The sequence below is a fragment of the Microcebus murinus genome, chromosome 20 (genome assembly GCF_040939455.1).
Source record: "Microcebus murinus isolate Inina chromosome 20, M.murinus_Inina_mat1.0, whole genome shotgun sequence".
NCBI classification, from domain to species: domain Eukaryota; kingdom Metazoa; phylum Chordata; class Mammalia; order Primates; family Cheirogaleidae; genus Microcebus; species Microcebus murinus.
The window spans coordinates 11,045,861-11,068,255 of NC_134123.1; the positions used below are offsets into that span (position 1 = coordinate 11,045,861).

General features: G+C 61.0%; 1 protein-coding gene across 1 annotated transcript in view; it reads left to right on the top strand.

Moving 5' to 3' along the window:
• The first annotated feature begins 303 nt into the window (after nt 1-303).
• CPNE2 (copine 2) overlaps nt 304-22,395 on the top strand; it is a 43,075-nt gene continuing 20,983 nt past the window's right edge. The window contains exons 1-5 of the mRNA XM_075995665.1: nt 304-472; nt 14,613-14,824; nt 17,522-17,701; nt 19,310-19,384; nt 21,391-21,462. Of these exons, the coding sequence (XP_075851780.1) occupies nt 14,645-14,824; nt 17,522-17,701; nt 19,310-19,384; nt 21,391-21,462 (507 nt within the window). The 5' untranslated portion in view covers nt 304-472; nt 14,613-14,644. The remainder of the gene's footprint in view (nt 473-14,612; nt 14,825-17,521; nt 17,702-19,309; nt 19,385-21,390; nt 21,463-22,395) is intronic.

Genomic DNA, 22,395 nt, shown 5'->3' on the forward strand with positions numbered 1-22,395 from the left:
CCCTCGGTGCCCGCGCCGGAGCGGCCCAGGCCACGGCGAGGCTCGGCGGGGGGCGCGAACCCGCGGCGTTCCGCGCGCGGAGTCCCAGCCCCGAACGCTCGGGCCCTCGGGTTCGGGCCTCGAACGCCGGCGCCTGGCGCGCACAGAGGCCGGGCGCGCCGGGCAGCGGGCGGGACAGCGCCCCCGCCCCGCCCGTGCAGGCGCGGCGCCCTCCAGGAAGCGCCCGCCGCGCCGCCCCACTCGGCTCCCGCCCCTCGGCCGGAGGGAGGAGCCCGCGCCGCCGCGCCCGGCCCGCGAGGAGCGCCGCCCCGCACCGCCCCGCACGAGCGCGGGAGCACGCGAGCGAGCGGCGTGGCAGCGCCCCAGCCCGTCCCGCCCGCGGCCCGGCTGAGCGGGCGGCGCGGGATGCGCGGGCGGCGCGGGGCGCGGGCAGCGGCGGCCGCGCGCTGAGGTGGGGCGCCCGCGGGACGCGGTGAGTGGGCCCGGGCGGGCCGCGGGCGGGCGCTCAAGTTCGGCCGCGGGGCGGCTTCTGGCCAGCGGCGGGTCGGGGGACGCCGGGTCCCGTCTCCCGGCTGCGGGCCCGACCCCCGCCGCGCGCCCGGGACTCCGGCACCCGGTGACTCAGCTCCGGCCCTGCCACGCGGGGGCGCTCCGCCCGCGCCCGGGCTGCGGGGGCAGGGCGGGCCGGCCGGCTGCCCGAGGCGGGCGGCGTCCTCGGGTCCGAGACCAGCTGCCCTGGGGACCCGCCTGCCTCCCCGAGGAGCCTGGAGGGCGTCCGGAAGGTGGAGTCCGCCGCCACCGCCGCTGCTGCAGGCGTGAGGTCGCGCGGGCTTGTGGCGGCGCGGGCCCCTCTCCACGCCCCCTCCCTGCTCGCACCCCACCCCCTGCCCCCGGGAACTGCTGGGTGGGGGCGCCGCTCCGAGCCCCGGAAGGAGAGAAAAGGGGGGGAGTGGGGCTACGCCGCGTCCCAGAAGTCGGAGTGTGTTTGCAAACTAGTTTCTGCGCGGAAGCGTCTGGCACCTGTGTGTTTGAAGCGGGTGGGGGGCGCGGAGACAGGGAGCGAGCAGGGCCCGCACTTCCTTCCCGTCCCCCGCGGCGCTTCTCGGAAAACAGGGCTCTTGCTCCCCGCTTCCCTTCTCTTCCCGTCCCAGCACCCCCCTCCGCCCTCGGCTCGGCCAGCTCTCCTTTGGGGCGGGGGCCACCCCAAAAGGGACTGTGGTTTGCCCAAGGTCACAGGTGCACTCAGGCCTCTGGTGGCCAGTTGGGGGCCTATCTTACTGTCGGGCTCGCCTGCCCCAAAGGAACGTGGGGAAGGGACAGGGGTCTGGGAGAATTATCTGAGAGGCCCTTTGTTTTGCCTGCCCTTAGTTTTTGCTCACTTAGGGGTGTGCGCTGTCACCAAGGGGTAGCTGCCTAGGCTCCTTGGGGCATGTCCCGCAGGAAGATTGCGGGGAGCCCTTCATCCGCTGGAAGACAGGCATGGTGGCTGGGTTGTGATCTCTGACAGCGCAGCCTGCCTGCCACAGCCCGGGCGGGGAGCCTTGTAAGACCTCGGCCTGAACCCCGGCCTCGGCAGCCGGACCTTGGCCCAGACCCTTAGCCTCTCTGAGCCTCTCGGTTATCATCTGTAAAATGGGCTAATCAGCCAGGGCCTGCCTCCCGGAGAATGGGCACAAACCTAACGGGGTGGTTTTCTTGCTTTCCCTCTGGCATGGAGCCCAGGGAGCTCTGACTGCCCCAGGCCGGTGACAAAGCCAGCTGGAGTGGGAGGGGTCACCCGGCTTGTTTCTCCATGGAAAGAGCCAGGGGTTAAGAATGTGGCACTTGGGTTCTCCTGCCCCTGCCACTTCCTGTCACCTTTTGGGCTGGGGGTTTTCTCCATCTGTAAAATGAGGCAAACTGTGACACGGTCCAGCTTGCCGGGCTGCTGAGAGGCTGGGACCAGGGAATGCAGGGGGGGTGGGGGGACACGTGTTCTGCAAATTGGGGCACACTTTGTGAGCAGCAAGTGTGGTGTCTCTGGGGGTGTTTCACTCTGGGGGCTCCCTCCCCCCGGAATGCCGTGAAAATTAAAAACTGAGGGGCATGAGTGAAGAGGAGGGTCGGGAATGGAGCCTCAGTTTCTATATTTGTGCAAGACTGAGGACAGTACTCTGTATACCTTATCTTTTAGGGTAGTCGTGTGTGTCTTTAAAGACAGTTGTGAGGATTAAATGAGATGGCAGAGGACTCCTGTGCCAGCAGTCGCTGGTCTCGGTACGCGCCTGGTAACCATTAACTGTCACTGTCGTTATTCGTGGGAATGTTAGGGGCCTGGTGTGGGTAACCGCATTCAGGATTCCTTCTGGGATTTTCTCAGGCCAGCTTGTGCCGGGACTTCTGGGCTGTTCTAGGGGCAGGGGCCTGCGTGGAAAGGTTCCATTTCCAGCGTCTGGGTGTCTCTGTGTCTCTCACCTCTGGCTGGCTTGAAGGGGCTCCAGGCCGTGAACAGGAAACAAAAGCGCTTTCTCCGATAATTTCCTCATTCTTGTTGGAGCAGGAAGCATCATTGCCAGGCAAGGTCCCCTAGTGAGAAGCTCCCAGCCAGGGTCTGTGTCCCCCCTGCCTGATGGGGTCCCCCCCTCCCCTCCTCTAACCCTTACAGCGCTGGGCCCCCCGAGTCAAGAACAGAACACTTGCAGCCCCTTCCCCCTGAGCATATGGCCTTAGAAGGGGGGGGCGATCGGATTCACTCCCCCTGCCCTTCCCCACGGCAGGACACAGCGTGGGCTCTGTGGGGGCCGGGAGGCCGGGTCACCCTGCGATGTGGCCGGCAGCAGCTGGAGAAGTCCCCGATCAGATATGCCTCCCCGTCACTGTCCAGAAGGGAGGACGTGGGGTCCCACAGTGCCTGAGGGCTGAGCCGGGATCGGAGGCGCCTCCTGGCTCCAAGCCCAGTGTCCTCTGCCTCCACTGGGCCACCCAGCCCTGGCTCCCGTGGCGCAGTCGAGGAGACCGCTGTCCCGTGTCCTGGAGTGTCTCTCTGTGTGCCCTGTCCACACCGTCTTGCCCTGGGTCTGAGATGACACTGGTTAGCGGGGGTTGCATCGCTGTTTCGTCACCTGGCTGTATTTTTCTCGGGGCATTTGCTACGCTCTGAAGTCACTTATTCATTCGTGCATCAGCTTGTTGTCTGTGTCCCCCTCCCCAAAAAGTGTCAGCTCTGCACAAGGGAGGTGTGAGCGGTGTCCATCTTGTTCAGGGCTATGTCCCTGCGCTGAGAACAGTGCCTGGGACGTCGTAGGTGCTTGGTAAATATTCGTGCGGGGAAAACTGAGCCCGTCCCCCGTTGTAGCCGTCTGTGAAGTGAGTCTGTGTCCCTGCGGTGTTGGGTAATGGAGCCCAGAACTGCGAGCTGGCCCTCGGGGCTGCCACCCTGTGTCGGGCATCACCTGCTGCCATCACCTGCCCGCCCAGGGGACTGAGAGGTCTGCTAGGAGGAGTCACCGTTCCCCACGTGACCTGGCCCCGTCGCTTACCCTCTCTGGCATCAGTTTCTTCATCCAGGAAATGGAGCTCCCAGAACAGGAACTCGCCCTGCCGCTTTCTTGGGGCTCATAAACTGAAGAGGGCTGTGCACAGACATCAGCCCTCTTTCACTTGCGGCTTCAGGTCCCCGCCTTCCCCTCCTCACACAGCCACCCATTTGGTCACTCTTGAGAGGTTAGTCGGGCAGCTCCTCTGGGCCAGGGACCCACAACCGTGATGGAGACAGACTCCGTCCTACCTGGTTTCAGGAGCTCAGGGCGGGCCGGTGTGGACAGGGAGGCGAGCAAATGACAGAGGCAGGAAACCTCGGGCAGTGAGAAATGTCAGGGAGAGAACTCGGCAGGGTGGCAGGGTGAGGCGATGGCAGTGGGGGCGGCACGGTGGGGGTCGGGCCGGCCTCTAAGGAGGAGGCAGAGTGTGACCGAGATGTTAATAGACGCAGACTGGGGGAGAGCAGGCGTGGGTCCCTCTCGCGCCCGGCTGTATCCTGGCCGTGCCTGGAACCAAGCGGGTGCTCAGGGAGTGGTTTCGAGTAAGTGAAGAGTGCCCCAGGCAGGGGACGCAGCAAGGCCGCGGTGGGACCACGCCTAGCGTGTTCCCGGAGCCTGTCGTCCCTGCCGCTCAGCTCCGTCTCCCTCCGTGGCATCCGTGTCTCCTCAGGAGCGGAGGGTCTCTGGCCCGCCCGACATGCTCTGGCTGCCCCTCTCCGAGACCCGGGGCAGAGCGTGCCCAGCTCCTAGAGATGCCTCCCCCAGTCCCTCCCGCTAGCTGGGCCCCCAAATCCACTGGGGCCCCTCCCTGGGGTGGGGTGCCGCGCTGGCTCAGAGCACAGTGGGTGGTGGGAGCAGCTTCCTCGTTTCCAACCCTGCTTTGCCGCACATTGGAACAGAAATCTGTTCTCTCTCAGTTCCACGAGTTTGCGATCGAGCTGTCGGCAGGGCCACGCTCCCTCCGCAGCCTCCAAGGGAGGACCCTTCCTGGCCTCTCCCACCTCCTGGCGGCCTCCCAGGCATTCCTTGGCTTATGGAAGCCCCCAACCTCTGCCCCCTCTGGCATGGCCATGCTCCCTTAGGGTCTGCACACTGTCCTCCCACAAGGACACCAGTCATACTGGGTTAAGGGCCCACCCTAGTTGACCTCACTTAACTAATTACATCTTCAACTACTGTGTTTCCAGTACGTTTATGTTCTGAGTTACTGGGGGTATCTTTTTGGAGGGCACAAACAGCTCAACCTGGCAGGTTTCTTAACCTCTCTGAGCCTCAGTTGTCTGGTCTGTAAAATGGGGTGATGATAACAGGGCCCGTCTCCTGGGTAGCAGGGCAGGCACACAGGAAGCGTCAGTCAGTGCTATGATTTCCATCTCTTTGGGGAGGACTTCCTGGGAACCGGCAGTAGGAGCTGAAGAGCAGATGGTGGGGGCCTTGGCCAGAAGGAAAGGTCCTGGGCCTGAAGCAGGGTTTGCTGCCCTGGGTTGTGGGCCTCTTCCCTGGGGTGCTGAGGTTCAGAGGGCCCCCACTGTCTGGGTGGGAAGAGGCGGTGGGGTACCTCTTCAGTGTGGTGTGGGGTGGGCTGCATGAAGGCTACCAGACAGCAAGGAGCCACTAGCAGAAGGTGGCGATGTGAGCGGAGTGCCCAGCCACTGCAGGGACCCGCAGAGGGGATGCAGGCACCGGTGAGTCCAGGTGACTTTGCAGGCCCTGTCGGCACAGAGACTGTGGGTGGGAGCCTGAGCAGCCCAGGAGGGACTAGAAGTCTTTTGTAGACTCCTTGATTCTGGAAGGAGGCTTGGACATCCTGGTGCCCCAGCTTCTTTCTCTTCACAGGCAGGGAAACTGAGGCACAGAGAGGGGAAGGGGCTTGCCTGGATTCACATAGAGAATCGGAAGCCTCCTGTAGCCTCGCTGCCCCATGGTACTCCCCCAGCTGGGTGTGGGCACCCTAGGGGAACACCCAGGGCTGTGTCCCTGAGTCCCCTCTGAGTGAAGCCACAGTGGAAGGATTTGGGCTGGGTAGCCACTGCCACCAAGCCTTCAACCCTCCATTAGCCTGGTCTACTCTGAGCCTGGCCAGATCCACTCCTGAGGTCCCCTAAGTACTCAGAGTGCTCCAGAACCCAGAGTACCTCCACGCCCGTCTCATCATGGGGCTTCCCGGGAGGTGGCCGGGCAGGCCCCCCCAGCCCCACTTTGCAGACGTTGGCGCGGAGGCCCAGTAGGGAGGGGCCCAGCCCCTGGACTCCCTGTGGGTAGGATGCAGGCTGCTTCTCGGCCTGCTTGGGCCAGCCCCTTAGTGACAGGCTGTGGAGACCCCCTGGGGCCACGCCCTCCAGCACAGCCTGAGCTGACCCCCGGGGCCTGGGGGGGGTCCCAAGAGAGGTCCCCTCCTCAAGAACCAGAGCTTAGTGATTAGGTGGGGGTTACAGAGAATGCCCTCCCTGCAAGTGTGGTCTGGCGGAGGCCGAGGGTCCCAGGGGGCATCAGGGCCAACCCCTGCGGCAGCCGCTTGCCCTGCGTCCGCGTCTATATTTATCCCCGTGATGGCCTGGCTGCCTTCGGGGCGCAGCAGCGGTGCTGCAGCTGAGGTGCAGGAGTGATTTGTGGCGCACAGCGAGGGCCCCGGGAGCATGAGCAGCTTGGGGCCGGACCCCACCCTCCAGAACCGGGCCGCAGGGCGCTGGGGTGGCCGGGCGGTGGCCAGGGTTCAGCTGTGGCTGGAAGGTGGGGCCAGATAAACTCTGAAGTCCTTCAGCTCAGAGACTTCAAGAACTCATGATTCTGAAGTCGTAGGAATCCCAAACCAGGAATTCTGTGAATCTGTGGTCCCAGGCTTCTGTTCTTCCAAGATGCCACAGTTCCCTTCTCTTTGGCCTTTTTGCTCTCTGTCACTGGCAGCAAATACCCGTTGAGCTCCCCTTCTGTGCCTTTCAGCGTTGGGGACAATAGATGAAAACAGGATTTGGTCTCGTCTTTAAACTCAAGTGAGGGCGACATTTCCTAAGCCAGTGGCTTCGATATGGTGGTTTTGCGATTCCCCACTGGGGACCAGGGAATCGGGAAGGGCTTGTCGAGGAGTCCCTGGATTGCTGCTGCTGCCGTCGTTAGTGTTGTACTTGATGTGCGACGTACAAAATAGAGCACACACCCTGCACGGACGGCTCAGTGACTGTCCACACACCGGCACGTCTGTGTGTCACCAGCGCCCAGATCAGAAACAGGCGCGACCAGCAGCGAAGCCCCTGGTGTCTGTCCCCTGGTAGCCGGTAGCGTCCTGCCACTGTCCTGCCACCGTCCTGACTTCCCACAGCGTAGGCTCGTCTTGCCCGAGTTTGACATCACATAAATGCAATCGCACAGGGTTGCACACTCCTGTACGCCTGGTGTCCTTCGCTCACATGTTTGTGAGACCCATCCCCGCCCGTTGTTGGAGCGCTTGGCGTCCTGCAGGCGCGATGCACGTTATCCACTGTGTGACGGTCACCGTGTGTGTATCCCTTCTCCTGGCCATAGGGCCTGGGGGCGTGGCTTGCCAGTTTGGGAAGACCACAGTGAATACTGCTGTGAGCATCCTTGTGCGTGCATCTTTTGGTGAACATACGCGGATGTCTCCGTTGGGCACTGCTGGGGGGATGTGTGTATGCGGCTGTCGGGGACGCTGCCAAGCATCTCTCCTAAGGGGCTGCACCAATTTCCATGCCCGCTGGCAACCTGTGAGTTCGGTAGATCCGCATCCTCGCCAATGCAGGGGATTGTCAGCCTTTTACGACGTTGGCCATCCTGGGAGTGGGGAGTGGGGCATAGTGGTAGTGCGTTTGGTTTTACTGAGCTGAGTTTGAAGAAAGAAAGAGCGCGCAGTGAAGAGGGGGGAAGGGCATTCCAGGCAGGTGGAACAGCACGTGCAAAGTTAGGGAGGCATGAAAAAGAATTGCTAGAACTCTGTGTGGTGAACAGCACAGCTAGAGCCGAAGGTGTGAAGGAGCGGACTTTGGAAGACCCGTCAGGGTGTCTGGAGATTGTTCTGAGAATGGTGGGGAGCCGCAGAGAGGTTTTTCTCATTTGGAGCCGGTACCTACGGTGTGTCGGGTATTTTGTTCCGATTTTAGTATATGTGCTGCCGATTCGAGCACGTGTGTCAGGTATTTTGTAATTTCCATTTGTTGGATAAGAAAACTGAGGCCAGGCGAAGTGGCTTACACCTGTAATTCTAGCACTCGGGGGAGGCCGAGGCAAGAGGATTGCTTGAGGCCAGGAGTTCGAGACCAGCCTGAGCAAGAGTGAGACCCTGTCTCTGCCAGAAATAGAAAAGTTAGCTGAGCATGGTGGTGCATGCCTGTAGTCCCAGCTACTTGGGAGGCTGAGGTGGGAGGATCACTTGAGCCAGGAGTTGCAGTGAGCTATGATGACGCCACTACACACCACCCAGGGCAATAGAGCGAGATTCTGTCTCAAAAAAACCCCCAAGGAACTGAGATGCAGAAAGACCACGTGACTTGCTGGGGTCACATTAGCGAAGGCCGTGCCATGCAGACCCCTCCAGAGGTTGACAGTGGTATTGGCCTTGGAGCCAGAGGGCCAGAAGAACTATTTGGGCAGGGGAGGCAACCTCCAAGCCTCAGTTTGCTCATCTGGAGAATGGGAGTGGCGGTAACTCCTCACCTGGGGACGTTGCGAAACTACGGAAGTCAAAGTCCATAAGGCAGTCGGCACAGGACCTGGGGCAGGCGTTATTATTACTCTCGTTATATTATTGTTATTTTTTCTTCCGCATGGCCTTCACCCTTCCAGCTGACTGGGGCGGGGCTGTCTCAGCTCCTGCGCTGCCGAAGGGCTAGCCCGCTGCCCTAAGACCCTGTCTCCCTGCCCCGGAACAGGCCTCCTGGGGACTAAAGCGGCTGTGACAGTTAACATATGTTAATTTGGCTAGGCTTCAATGACCCATCGTTTGGTCAAATAAAGGTATTTTTTAGGTGTGATTAACATTCAAGTCAGTAGACTAGAGGATTATGCTCCATAACACTCGGGCCTCGTCTAATTGATGGAAGCAATTCTGAGCAAAGACTGAGATTTCTGGAAGAAGAAGGAATTCAGCGTCAGGACTGCAACACAGAAGCCCTGCCCGGGTCTCCAGCCCCCCGGCCGCCCTTCCAGCCCCACAATCGTGTGAGCCAATTCCTTAAACTGAATTTCTCTCTCTGCACGTACCGACACCCGATTGCTCCTGTTTCTCTGGAGAACCTTGACTGATACAGTTGTCATTTGTCGTCATGGAGCTTCCCATCTGGGAAATGGGTGAAGGAGGCGATTTAGACCTGGGCGCCTTCGAGACACGTTCCGCTCCCCCGAAAGCTCAGCGGGCTCAGCAGCCAGCGGGGCGGGCGGGGACTGGGGTCCGGGCAGCTGGGGTCCGGTTGACAGCGCTGCCGTCTAGAGCGGTGGCCGGTCGCACGCTCACAGCCCCGCAGGGCCCTGGCTGGGAACCCAGCGTGGGATGCTGGCAGGGCTTGTGTGAACACCGGAAATGACATCTGTGACACCCGGCTCCTCCTGCCAGGTGCAAGCTGGGCACCCCCGGGTGTGGTCGGCCCTCGGGAGCCGGGTCGCAGCTTCTGATGGAGGGCGTCAGGGCTCAAAGTGTGGCCGCAGGTGGCAGCCTCTGGGAGCTTATTGGAAACACTCGGGCCCCTCCCCAGACCTGCGGGATCAAACTGCATTTTCACAGGATGCCCCACCTGCTCTGCTAACCCGTGATTTGGGAGCACTTAGCCCGAGTGGAAACCACCAGGAGGGCCTGTTACAGCACGGGCCAGGCCGCTCTGAACTTCCGGCGAGCCACAGGTCCGGCGCTGCGTTCTGACGGGCTCCCCGGAGATGCCGGGGTGGCCCGTCTGGTCGTGGTGGAGCGGAGTGGGGGCAGCTCCGAGCCACCTCGGGACCTTTCCTGTTGGAGACCAGACGTCAGCGAGCGGGATTAGGTGGGTGGAGGAGGGCTCGGAGGACCTGGGCGTCCCAGGAGCCACAGCCCCTGAGAGCGGGCGCCGCCTTGGAGACCCCGTGGGTAGTGTCGCCACGCCCGCGCTGTGTCCACCCGCTGGGAAGGGGAGTGGGGAGCCCTCTTTCCCCACCAGGTCTAACCTCTTCCCCCTTTATGTAAACCGTAAACGTCACACGTCCCCCAGGTTTTTGATCTGGTCCCCTCCCCCGCAGCCGTTAAGGACAGAAGCTGCACAATGTTGTCCCAAGTGCTTTACCCACTGACCCTCACTGCCCCTAGGAAAGCACTCTCATCGTCCCCATTTTACAGAGGGAGACACTCAGGCCCAGAACGCTTAAGCAACCTGCCCGAGGTCACAGAGCAGGTGAATGGCAGAGCCGGGGATTCGAACCCCAACTGTCGCAGTTCAGGGTCTGTGTCCCTAACCATTTCACGGCACTGACCGGGGACCAGGTCCCTTTCTTGGTTACTGCCACCAGTAAAACAGAGAATTTGTTTTTTCCTTTTTCTAATGTCGAGTCGAACATGCTTTTTCTGACGGTACCAATGCCCGCACTAGAAGCCCAGTAGGTCACCCCGCTGTGGCCTACACCATTGTCACCTGGGCGCCTCTGCCTCCCTGGCCACCTCAGGCCTGCCCTGCCCTTTCTGGCCACAGTCTTCCCCGTCTGGGTGCCCATGTGCCCGCTCGGCTGTGTGCCGCCCTGTGCCCGTCCCTCTCCACGTGTCCCCACCGGTCACTGCCCAGCGGTAAGTGGGGCCGCGGCCTGCCCGGCAGCTGCCTACCTGACTCAGCCGGCTCCCGGGCTGGGGTGGGTGGGAAGGACGGAGTCACGGCGGCCGTGCCTCTGGGCCCGGGCACCGGCCTTCCCTGGCTTAGAGGGACCGCCGCCCCGTCCTGGGCCTCAGTTTCACCCCTGTGAGGCAGGACACAGCCCCTCTCCGGTGGCCGCTCAGAGGGGTTGGGAGGGTCCCGAGTCTGAGAAGCGGCTCTGTGGTCTGGGGCGATTGTGCGGGAAGGCAGCCTTGGTTCCTCTGGGGCGGAGGGTTAAGGAGCTTGCCTGGCGGGGGTGGCGTCCCCCGCCTCGCCCACTGCGTACGAGTCCGTGAGGCCTCACCGTGCGCAGGTGCTGCTCTAGGTGCTGAGCAAACAGCGGTGACGCCTCCCCTGGGAACCTTCTAGGGGGGCAGACACAGGCACACAGACAAATGTGTAAAACGACGGTACATTGCAGTGATCTGTGAAGGAACCAGCGTGGAGCTGGGACAGGTGACAGACAGCAGCTCGGGTGATCAGGCCCCTGAGGATGTGACATTAAGCTGCAACTCAGACTCTTTGCGTGAAAGGAAGCATGTCTGGCCAAGGGGGCAGCAAGTGCAAAGGCCCTGAGGCCGGTGAGAGTTGGCAGGTGTGCAGAGCACACGCAGCTGGCGTGGCGGGGGCTGAGGGCACAAGGGGCAGGGTGGCAGGAGGGGGCCCCAGGGGCCTGGGGAGGATTCGGGCTTGGTGTGACCTGGGAGGGGACGGCGAGGGACGATTTCCAGGTAGAGCAGCGGTGGCCCCTGACCTGGCTCTGGCGTGGAGAAGAGGGTGTGGCCCACATCAGGGAGGCCCGTCGCGGGCTGGGGCGTGACCGGGCACAGGACAGCGGGAGCCTGGCCGGGCCAAGGAGCGGAAGCGGGAGGCAGGACGGAGGCCGGACCCAGGTGGGGCCGGCCCCTGTGTGGCCTCTGCATTGCAGAGCCCCGGGTGCTTGAGGAAGGTTTGTTGAGTGAATCGATGACTGGGAACACCCAAGCCCTTCTCTTTGCCTCAGTTACCCAATCTAAAAAAGGGACCGCTAGCTTGGCATCCCTGCCCCCCAGCTCCTTCCCTGGGAGTCTGGTCACCCCAAAAGCCTGTGCCCGTCTGTGCCAGGAGTCGGGAGCATCCCTCAAGCCGGCCCTGGCTCCCCACGCCCCCACCCAGCCTGAAACCTCAAATTACCTGTGGGGCGGGCGCCCATGCACGCGGCAGGCCCAGCCCGCCCTTAATGACACCTTGCGGCCCGCCCTCCTGCCGGGTAGGAGGGGAGGGGGCCCGGCCTAGGCTGTGGTTTCTTTTTCCATTGCGTCAGGCCGCAGGGGCCAGCCTGCCTGCCGTGGCCGGGCTGACACGCGGGGGCCCACTCTGACCCCCACTCCGGCCATCATGTGCTCCCCGTTTCGGGGATCCAGAAGCTTCCAGCCAGAGGGTGAGTCGAGGATGGGGGACCTGCCCCTGGCTGGGGAAGGAGTCCCCTTCCCCACCTGCCCAGCCTGTGCCCATCGCTGAGCCAGCTGGGGCTGCGCTGAGCCAGGTGGAGTTGCGGGGGGCTGGGGGTCCCCGTCCAGCCGCACCTCCCCTGTGACCTGGCCCTCCTGGCCACGCCCTCGGCCAGGCGGGAGGGAGTGAGGGCCGGAGGCTAGTGCAGGAACCAAGGCAGGGGCACGGGCTCGACGGGAGAGGGGACAGGAAGCAGTGGCCGAGGAGTGTTCTTTCGGACGCACGCCTTTGCATTTGTCAGTGTACGTGTGTGTATGTGACAACACACGTGTGTACGGGCAAGGAAGCATGTGAATCTGGGAGTGTGTACCTGACACCCTTTGGGATGAGAACAGATGTGTCTGACTTGGCAGCAGGGGATGGTGGCCCACTGGTGTCTAGCATGTCAGGGAGGGGCTGTGTGGAGGGGGGGGTGAGCTGGAGCCCGCCCCGTCAGTGACAGTGGGTGTGGACAGGGCAGTTCCAGAGGAGCTGGTGACCATGGGCCCATCCTGGGGACGTGTTAACATGGAGGAGTGTCCCTGGCTTCCCCAGCTCTGCAGCCCTGATCACAGCCTGCCCCCTTAGCCCAGCTCCCCTGGCCTGGCTGGTTCCCGCTGTCCCTGCTGAGGTCCCAGGTCCTAGAGCTCTGCAATGCCCAGCAGTCCTCCGCACCCTGGCAGAAAGGCCACGTATTGACCTGAGTGTCTGGAGACCCCTGTACATCTTGCATCTGCCCTTTTCTGGCTCTGTGACCTTGGGCCGGTGACTTCCACCCTCAGGGCCTCAGTTTCCCCGCCCGTAAAATGGGGGTGATTGCCCTGCCCCGCTCCCCCACCCCCAGGCAGGCCTAAGCATAAGCAGGCACCCTCAGCCACACGGCTGAGAGCGCGCAGTTAGCCAGCTTCCATGGAAGCTGATTTTTACACGACAAGAAAACAGTCCTGCAGGCTAATTGTAGTGCTGTCCTGACACTCCAGGCTCGGGCTCGTGCGATTATAATGAGGTTCTAGGGGCCTACGCTGGGAGCGAGGGGGCTGAGGACTGGCTTTGTCACTGTCCAGACCCTCTCCCTGCCAGGCGCGCCCCCGGAGCGTTGTATGGGGAGGGGCGGTCTCTGCCGCCAGCCCCACGCGCGCCCCGGCCTCCTGCAGGCCGGGGCCTGGTGTCCCAGCAAGAGGCTGGAGCTCAGGCAGTGGGCTGTGGCCGGGGTCAAAGGGAGGGGACTGGATGCAGCACAGCGGCTGTGGCTTGGTCCTCCCTGCCTGGATGCCACCAGCCGCCTCCTCACTGGCCGCCTGCTGCTGCTTAGCCTGACCATCCCTTCTCCCCGTAGGGGCCAGCGAGCTTCTAGAAACACAGATCTGATCGTGTCACCTCTCTGTCCCCAAGACTTCCTTTCAGGGCCTACGGTGCCCCGCAGGACCTGGCCGTGCTCCGTGCTCTCTCTCTGTTTCCCAGCTGGGCTGGGCTGTGAGCTCTGTGGGGACTGAGACTGAGGCGGGACAGTAGTCTTTCTGCAGGGCACCCGCGCGGGCACAGTTCTTGGGACCTCGTAGATGCTCAGCACACCCTCTAGCGTCAGTGAACGAGCCTCGGTTCCCTCCTCTGGAAAGTAGGGGCACTGTCACCTGCCCCGCAAGACTGAATGGGGGTTAGAGACATCATGCAGGTGACATGCTCGGTCTGTGCTCACAAGGACGGTGACTTGGATTTGTGTTCCCAGAGGGAGCCCCTCCTCCCACCTCCCCGCTCTGGGGAGGTGCAGGGTCAGTAACCCACTCCACAGCAGGGGGACAAATTGTTAGTAAAGGGGCAGGAACCTGGCCTTTGTGGGTGAGTGTTTAGGGGCTGGACTCTCTGCCCGGATGATGGGGCCCATGTGCCTGTGAAAGTAAGACCCGACCATAGAGGTTTCAAAGGACCGTGTCGTGATGTCTCATGGGCAGGTGGGAAAGTGAGGCACTGAGGACTGGGGTGCGGGGACCTAGGGCTGTCTTCCGCCCCTTAAGATGGGTTCCTCCACTCTAGCTCTCAACACCTTGCACTCAGAGGAAAACAGAACTTCTCAAAGTGAGCAACTGTCAGTAATTAGCCTTGATAAGAGAAAGGTACATGAGGCCCGGAGCATGGAATTTGAGGAAATTGTGTACCAGTGAAAGGGTAGATTCTGTGCGGAAGATAAGGACCAACTTAGGCAGGATCTGAGCAATATGAAGGGTTTGTGCATTCATTCATTTATACACTCATCCTTTGTTCATTCAACAAATCTATACTAAATGCCTCTCCTCTGCATCAGTCACTGTGCTTGGGCCAGAGATATAGGATGAACGTGATAGTGAACAAAGTTGAATTTTGAGTTAAGTTACCAGAATGAGTTTCCTAGTGGCCAAAGCAATGAGGGAAACCTGCGTAGCTGTAAACTCCACCGTGGCCACAAACGCTACAGCTGCCTACAAGTTAGTTGTTCAGGCAAAAGCCCAGGTTTTCCTGGCACAATGCATGTCCGGGACTGCCATGTCTACTGTGCTTTGTTGCTGATCTGACAAGAGTAACCCATGGGACCTATGTGTGTCTCATGGATAAAGACCGACTAAAGCAGAGAAAAACTTCAAAGACAATCTAAACACACCACTAGAGACTCCTTTTTCACGCATTTCCTTGCATCGTCCTCTCTCCAAGCCTTTTGCCCATGTTAACGCCCTCACTGCCACCTTGCTTGTCATCTCGAAGCCCAGGTGGTGACTCCTTATGGTGGGGGCATAGCAGGTGTGTGTCCCCTCTCTGACCCTCCCTCTTACTGCCCTAGACTGCCAGGAGCTGCTGCCGCCACCGGCCGCGATGGCCCACATCCCGGGAGGGGGCGCCCCAGCGGCGGGCGCTGCCCCCACGGGCCCCCAGTACTGCGTGTGCAAGGTGGAGCTGTCGGTGAGCGGCCAGAACCTGCTGGACCGCGACGTCACCTCCAAGTCCGACCCCTTCTGTGTCCTCTTCACAGAGAACAACGGCAGGTGGACGGAGGTGAGGCCTCTCCGTGTGCGTGCCGTGGGCGAGGAGGGGTGGCCGCCAGCCCTGTCCCCTGGGTCCAGGGACAGAGCTCTGGATCCCTGTCCCCTCGGGGGATCCCTGTCCCCTGGTCAGGCCCCTGGAAGTAGCCGGGGGATGGGCTGGCAGCAGGGGATTATTTAGAAAATTGTTCCTCTCAAAAGAAAATTTAACTTCTATTTAAAATATTAATTATATTGATGTTTAACTTATTGTAATTATAACCCATAGACTTATATTTATAATTATGTAATTTTGTATTTACTGTTTTATATCACAATATTTTAAATTATTATAATATTACTTAAAATGTTATAGTTTTAGAAAATGCTCACTTCCATTTTTAAGTAACGTTCCCCCTTTATGTCTAAATGAACACACGATCAGTGAGAAGCAGAGAGCTCAGGCTTTGGTCCCAGGCAAGTCTGAACCTGTCTGTCTCCCCATCTGTGAAATGGGATTTTTTTCTCCCCCTGCCTGCCTTGGAGTGCCCCAGAGCTGGGGACATTGATGGTGGCCCAGCCAAGGACTTCTGGGCTGGGAGACTTTGGCTTTAGGATTAGGGAAGGATGTAGCTTGAGGAAGTCTATTGAGAAACCTAAACTCTTAACACTTTCAGGTTGTAAAAACCTTGCTTTAAGGCCGGGCGCGGTGGCTCACGCCTGTAATCCCAGCACTCTGGGAGGCCGAGGCAGGAGGATCGCTTGAGCTCAGGAGTTCGAGACCAGCCTGAGCAAAAGTGAGACCCCCTCCCCCCCCGTCTGTACCAAAAATAGAAAAACTTAGCCAGGCGTGTTGGTGGCGTGCATCTGTAGTCGAGGAGAATTGCTTGAGCCCAGGGGTTGGAGGTTGCAGTGAGCTATGATGATGCCACTGAAGTCTACCCAGGGTGACAGAGACTCTGTCTCAAAAAAAAAAAAAAAAACCCAAAACTTGCTTTGCTTCCTGTTCCAAAGGAAACTATATTTATTGTAGTGAATTTAGAAAACCCAGATAAGCTTGAAGAAGAAAATCAAAACGGTGGGAACCCACCAATCAGGCCGAACCACTGTTGACAGCTCGGCATCCAGCCTTCCAGATAGTGTTATATGCGTGTACAGTTTCCAAAATACACGTCTGTTTCCTGACGGACGTTTGGGCCGCAGTGGTCGTCCAGCTGAACACACTGTGGCTTACAAAGAGATCTTGGCTCCTTCCGTGATGCCGAGGAAATGGAGGGGTTGTTGGCCCATTTTACAGAAGGGAAACTGAGGCCCGGAGTGGGTAGGGACTTTTCCGTGTCACCCGGTGTGTTGGCAGTGCAGCTGGAAGTGGGAGGGGGACACGGGGTCAGCTGAGGACTCCCGGTGGAGTCCCAGGCCTGCCATGGGTGTGTCTGGGGCCCCGGCGCCCGCCTGCCAGGTCTCCGGAACGCCTGCCTGCCCCTCGGGGAGTGGCAGCCCCTTCCGTCATGGCAGTCCCCCGTCCCTCCCTCCCTGACAATCTCTGCTCCCACCCAGGCCGGCCACCCTGGCTAAAAATAGCCCGGGGCCAAGACCTCTTCCGTTCCTGCTGCTGGAGCCCGTGGAAATGAACCGGGTGGGAGGAAAAATCAACACAGCCTGGGCCCCAAAATAGACTGTCACCCAGACTCCGCGGTTTGGGGCCTCAGCGTCAGGAGGCCAGGAGGCAGGTTCCTGTCCCAGTGCCACCACTGACACCCGGCACGGGGCCCCATCCTCTCCCAGGCTTTGGAGTCCACGGTGCGTGGAGGCGTTAGGCCGCGCGGTTCCAGGGTTCTGTACAAAATGCAAACGTCTACCCCAGCCCTGGGCGGGGCGCCCTCGACTCCACCTCCCCCTAAGAACCCCTCCTCCCTGTTTTATCTCTCAGCTTCCACGTAAAATGTGATTTGAAAAAAAGAGTTTTCCCGAAATAAAAAGTACAAAAACTGGCTGGGTGCAGTGGCTCACGCCTGTGATCCCAGCATTTTGAGAGGCCGAGGTGGGAGGATTGCTTGAGGTCGGGAGTTTGAGACCGGCCTGGGCGACATAGTGAGACCCCATCACTACACAGAGTTTTTAAAAATTAGCTGGGTATAATGGCACACACCTGTACCTGTAGCCCCACCTACTTGAGAGGCTGAGGCAGGAGGATCGCTTGAGCCCAGGGGTTTGAGGCTGCAGGGAGCTCTGATTAGGCCACTCACTGCGCTCCACCCTGGGTGACAGAGGGAGATCCTGTCTCTTTAAAAAAAAAAAAAAATAGGAAAACCACAGATAGTTAAATCCCTTCATTTTACAGAAGTGGAAACTGAGGCCCAGATGGGGAAAGGGACTTGTCCTCCATCCCTTCCCGAGGCAGGGACAGGGCCCAAGCTCTTACCTGGGCGCCTGGGGATGAGGCCAGAGTTGAAAAGTTAATAAGTGTGCGGGTACTAGAGTCAGACCAGGCTTTCGAATCTTGGCCCTGACCCACAAGCTGTTCAGCCTTGGGTAAGTCACTTGACCTCTCTGTGCTTCCTTGTCCTCCTCCGCGAGCTGTGGGTAACGACTGCTTCAGCCACGCAGGTAGCTGACCGTGCGTGCCCGGCGCGCAGTGGGTGTCGAGTGAGTTAGCGGGGTGATTTCCGGCGGCCTGAGAGCGCTTGACCCCGCTGCCTGGCCTCTGACCCCCATCTCCCTGCCCCCCCAGTACGACAGGACAGAAACCGCCATCAACAACCTCAACCCCGCGTTCTCCAAGAAGTTCGTCCTCGACTACCACTTCGAGGAGGTGCAGAAGCTCAAGTTCGCCCTGTTCGACCAGGACAAGTCCAGCGCGCAGCTGGACGAGCACGACTTCCTGGGCCAGTTCTCCTGCAGCCTGGGCACGGTGAGGGGCGGGAGCGGGCGGCCCCTCGCACGGTCCCTGCCACCACCTCATCCCCGGCCCCCGTGTCCCCCGCTGGCTCCCCAAGTGCCAGTGCAGAGGGAGGAAGCAGCCTGCTGGGTTTGGGACGGGGTGAGAGCTCCCAGCTTAAGGGGCGACCAAGCACAGGGCCAGCCAGTTGCTGCCACACGGGAAGGGGCGCCCCGTGTGGCCAGAGGGAAAGGGGCGCCCCGTGTGGCCAGAGGGAAGTTACCAGGTGTCGGCTTGACTTCCTGGGGTAGGAGCATCCCTCTGTAACTAAGGCGCCCATGGTAGTCCCATTTTGTGGCTGACCTGCTGTGTGACCGTGGGTAACTTTCTTTCCCTCTCTGGGCCACACTTCCCCATCCAGCTCAGTCCTTGCTAAGCTCCGGGGGGTTAGGAGGGGCGGGACTAGGAGCCCCTGACGCAAGTTCCCAATCACTCCTTGCAGCTCTGCTCCCTTGGGCAACCCACCACCCCCTCTGGGCCTCAGTTTCCCCAGATTTTACTTGAGGATCATGACGACTGCTCTGCCCAGCCTATGGGGGGGAGGGGAAGGGGATGAAATGGAAGGTGCTTGAGAGGTCCCAGCGGACACTGGAATGCCCTGGGCCTTTGAGAAGGGGACGACCATGAAAAGCCAGGGCTGACAGTGGGTGTGAAGTCCTCCTGTGCGCCACATGCCGGGCGCGGCAGCGGCATCCCCACCGCGTGTCCACGCCTTCCAAGAGTAGCCGCGCAGAGAGCTTAAGGACTCGGGGACAGCAGCAGGAAACTGACCAGGGGTGGGGACGCCAGCCACCCGGCCTGCAGGGAAGGCGGGGTGAGGAGGTGGCATCGCCAGGGCCCGGCGAGACCATGGGAGGCCGGGAGGGAGGCCGGCCTCTGGGCTGGAGCTGAGGCCCAGGGCGGAGCAGCCGGGAAGCTCCCACCAGCCCACGCTGCCTCTGTCCCTCTTGTTCTCCCGTCCCCTGCTGGCGCCCCCAAAAGCCAGAGGACAGAGGAGCCAGGTGGTGCGCCCGCGGGGTGCAGAGCAGGTGGCTCAGAGAGAATGGCCAGTCCCGGGGACAGGGACAGGTCATACTGGTGTGTGCTCATGACTGCAAAAGGAGGCACTGGCATCTTGCCCAAGAAGCCACCCACCGAGGTGGCCATGAAGGGTGGGCGCGAGGTGGATAGACGGGCGGGAGGGCGACTTTTCAATGAGCTCGGCTTTTCCTGTCCGCGTTGTTTTGAATACCCAACGCTGTGACCGTGTTGCCCGTTCAGCACAAGGGAAATACACAGCAAGGTCAGAGCGTGACCCTCTTAAGGGGGGGGCTTGGGGGGGACTTAGGCCTCCTTCGTTGTCTCCAGGAGCCTGTTCCTAGGGGGTGCAGACCAGGCCAGTGCGAGTCACACTGGGATTCCCTCCTTGCTGTGAGACCTCGGGCAAGTTTCTCAACCTCTCTGGGCCTCAGTCGCCTCAGCTGCCCAGACTGGATAATGAAGGGCTGCGGTCCAGGCTGTGGCAGGAGGTGGCATGCTTTCCTCTGTCAGCCAGCGCGCCCCACCACCCCACCCAGCGCCTTTCTCTCCTCTGTCCCCCAGATCGTCTCCAGCAAGAAGATCACTCGGCCGCTGCTGCTGATGAATGACAAGCCTGCGGGGAAGGGCTTGATCACGGTACGGTACGCCCGCCCCGCCTGCTCCCGCACCGCTCCCTCCGCCCTCCCGTCAATGGGCCGCTTCCCCGCAGATAATCACCGCCTTTGTTTGGAGTAAAAAGCCCAACTTACAACTTAGCAACAGGTCTCTTAGCAACGGCTCCTGGCTCCACAAATGATGCATTGGGGGCTGCCAAGCTTGGGGACCGCCACAGGCCCCCGACGGCGGCCAGCTGTGGGGCAGGGGCGCTGCTGCTGTTCCTGGGGGTCGCCCCAGCCCCCCACCCCAACCTGGCCCCCTTTGGGGTCATTGCAATTGATTGCGATTGATTGCCTGGCGACACTGCGGTGGCTGCTATGCGCAGTGGTTCCGCCATGCAGTGTGGGGGCCCTTTGCAGGGCGGGGCTCCTCCCGCCTGGGGCTTCTAGAAGCCTGGACAGCCCCATCCGTCCTGCGGGTGGAGCCGAGGCCCGGAGAGGAGGTCCCTGGGTGCAGTTCTAGTGTCTCCCCTGGGTTGTGCCTGTGCGCTTGTGTGACGCCTGGGGAAGTGGCCATACTGGAGGGTGAACGTCCCCCTCCGTGTGTCCCTGTGGCCGTCACTCGCCTGCTCTGGACCCTCGCAGGGCTCCTCGCTGCCCATGTCAGTCCTGGCTTGGCGTCCTGCCCCGGCGGGGTTTGCCCCCTTCGCTTCGATGCCCTGGGCTCGAGGCAGGTGGAACTCCTAGCGCACCCTGAGCGTGTTCCGGGCCCTCGTCCACTCTGTTCCTGCCACCTGGACTCCCCCACCCTTGGAGTCAAGCCGCCCCAGCTAACCGCCTTCGCAGGGCGGCTTCCCGCCCCGGCCGGGTGTGCGTCACCCCGTCTCTGGCCTCGGTGCCCTCCTCTGGGCGATGGAGCAGTAATAGCACCCGCCCCACTGGGTTGGTGAGCGAGTCCAGGAGGGCAGGAGGGGAGAACGGGCCACCGGCTGGGCTGTCTGTGGCTGCAGAGGGCCGAGTGACGCCCTTAGGTGAGGCCATCCTAAAGGGACGAGAGAGGAGTGGGGGGCAGGGACAGGGACAAACGGACTTCCTGCCCCTCCGTGGGGAAGGGAGGGAGAGAGGCCCAGAGAGGGCTCTCAACAGTCTTGAGGTCGCCCAGCTGGTCCGTGGCTGGCTGGGCTGGGGTCAGAGGGCCGTGGCTGATGGGGAACTCATGGAGGACAGAGGACCGGCGTGGGCTGAGCTGATGAGGCAGCACAGGGCACTCAGTGGTTCCTGCCCCTCCCCTGGGCCTCAGTTTCCCTAGCTGCACAGGGAGGCTGCTGTAGTTCTGATGCCTTGGTGTTCGGAGGTGGCTGTGCCCTCTGGGTCTGCAGAGGACCCGGGGAGGCCGGTCCTGTCCTGCTCCCTGGCCCAGAGCCTCTCCCAGGGCTCCAGACATCCCCAGCGTCTGGTCCCTGCCCCGCCCCCAACACCCCCCCCCTCGTGGGCCTCTGCTGTCACTTCCTGATTCCTCCTACCCAGGCGGATTGTTACCTTGTTTTCTTTTTTATTTTTGAAACAGAGTCTTGCTCTGTCACCCTGGCTAGAGCGCAGTGGCATCATCATAGCTCACAGCAACCTCAAACTCCTGGGCTTGGATGATCCTCCTGCCTCAGCCTCCCGAGTAGCTGGGACTACAGGTGTGCACCACTGCACTTAGCTACTTTGTCTGTTTTTAGTAGAGACGGGGTCTCGCTCTTGCTCAGGCTGGTCTCGAACTCCTGACCTCAAGCAATTCTCTTGCCTCGGCCTCCCCGAGTGCGAGGATTACAGGCGTGGGGCACCGCACCCAATGATTATTAGCTCCGTTTTCCAGAGGATGGAAATGGAGGTGCAGGGAAGACAACAGACTTGTCCAGGCTCACCTGCCACTACCCCTCCCCTCCTTTCACCCTCCCAGCCGGAGGATTGACTCCCGGGGCACCCTGAGCCCACCCTGCCTGGCAGGAGGGGGCGGGGGCGTGTAAGGAGCAGGCCCCTCACGGTCCTCTGGCCCTGCAGATCGCCGCCCAGGAGCTGTCGGACAACCGGGTCATCACGCTGAGCCTGGCGGGCAGGAAGCTGGACAAGAAGGTGAGGCGGCAGGGGAAGGGTTTCCCAGCCGGGCGGTGTCCCTCCCCCGGCCCAGGGTTCTGTGGTCCAGCCCTCGGGCCTCTGGCCACCACCTTCATCGCACCCCAGGGACGGGCCTAGCACAGGCCCCCACTGGCCCCTGCGAGTTAGGACTCCCTCCACTGAGGTAGTGAGCTTCCCATCACTTAGAGGTATTCAGAACACAGCTGGAAACCCACTCTCTGGGGCGCCCCCCTCACTTAGTGTAAATCCCAGTACTTCCACTACCCTGCAGGGCCCTACCCCGTGTCCCCAGCGCGCTGACGCCCTGACCCCACCCCCTCCTCTGCTGCAGCCAAATCTACCTCCGTGTGCTCGAATGAAACGAGGCACCTTCCTGCCTCAGGGCCTTTGCACTTGCAGCTCCCTGTGCCCGGGAGGCTCCTTTCCTCCAACACCCCTGGCTCCCTCGCCGCCATCAGGCCTTTGCTCTCACGTCACCTCCTCTGCGAGGCTGTCCCCGAAATTGGTCTTCGATCCCCACCCCTCCCGCTTTGCTTGTCTCCGTGACACTTACCGCCACCTAACATGCATTCTTAGTCATTTTATTTTCTGTCTGCCTCACTTGAATATAACCTCTCTTGAGTGACTTTTTTTTTCTTTAGCTTAAATAAATGAATTTTTTTTTTTTTTTCTGAAACAGAGTCTTGCTCTGTTGCCCAGCCTGGAGTGCCGTGGTGTCTGCCTAGCTCACAGCAACCTCAAACTCCTGGGCTCAGGCGATCCTCCTGCCTCAGCCTCTTGAGTAGCTGGGACTACAGGCACGCGCCACCATGCCCGGCTAAGTTTTTCTATTTTTAGTTGTTTGGCTAATTTCTTTCTATTTATAGTAGAGATGGGATCTCACTCTTGCTCAGGCTGGGCTCGAACTCCTGAGCTCAAGTAATCCTCCCT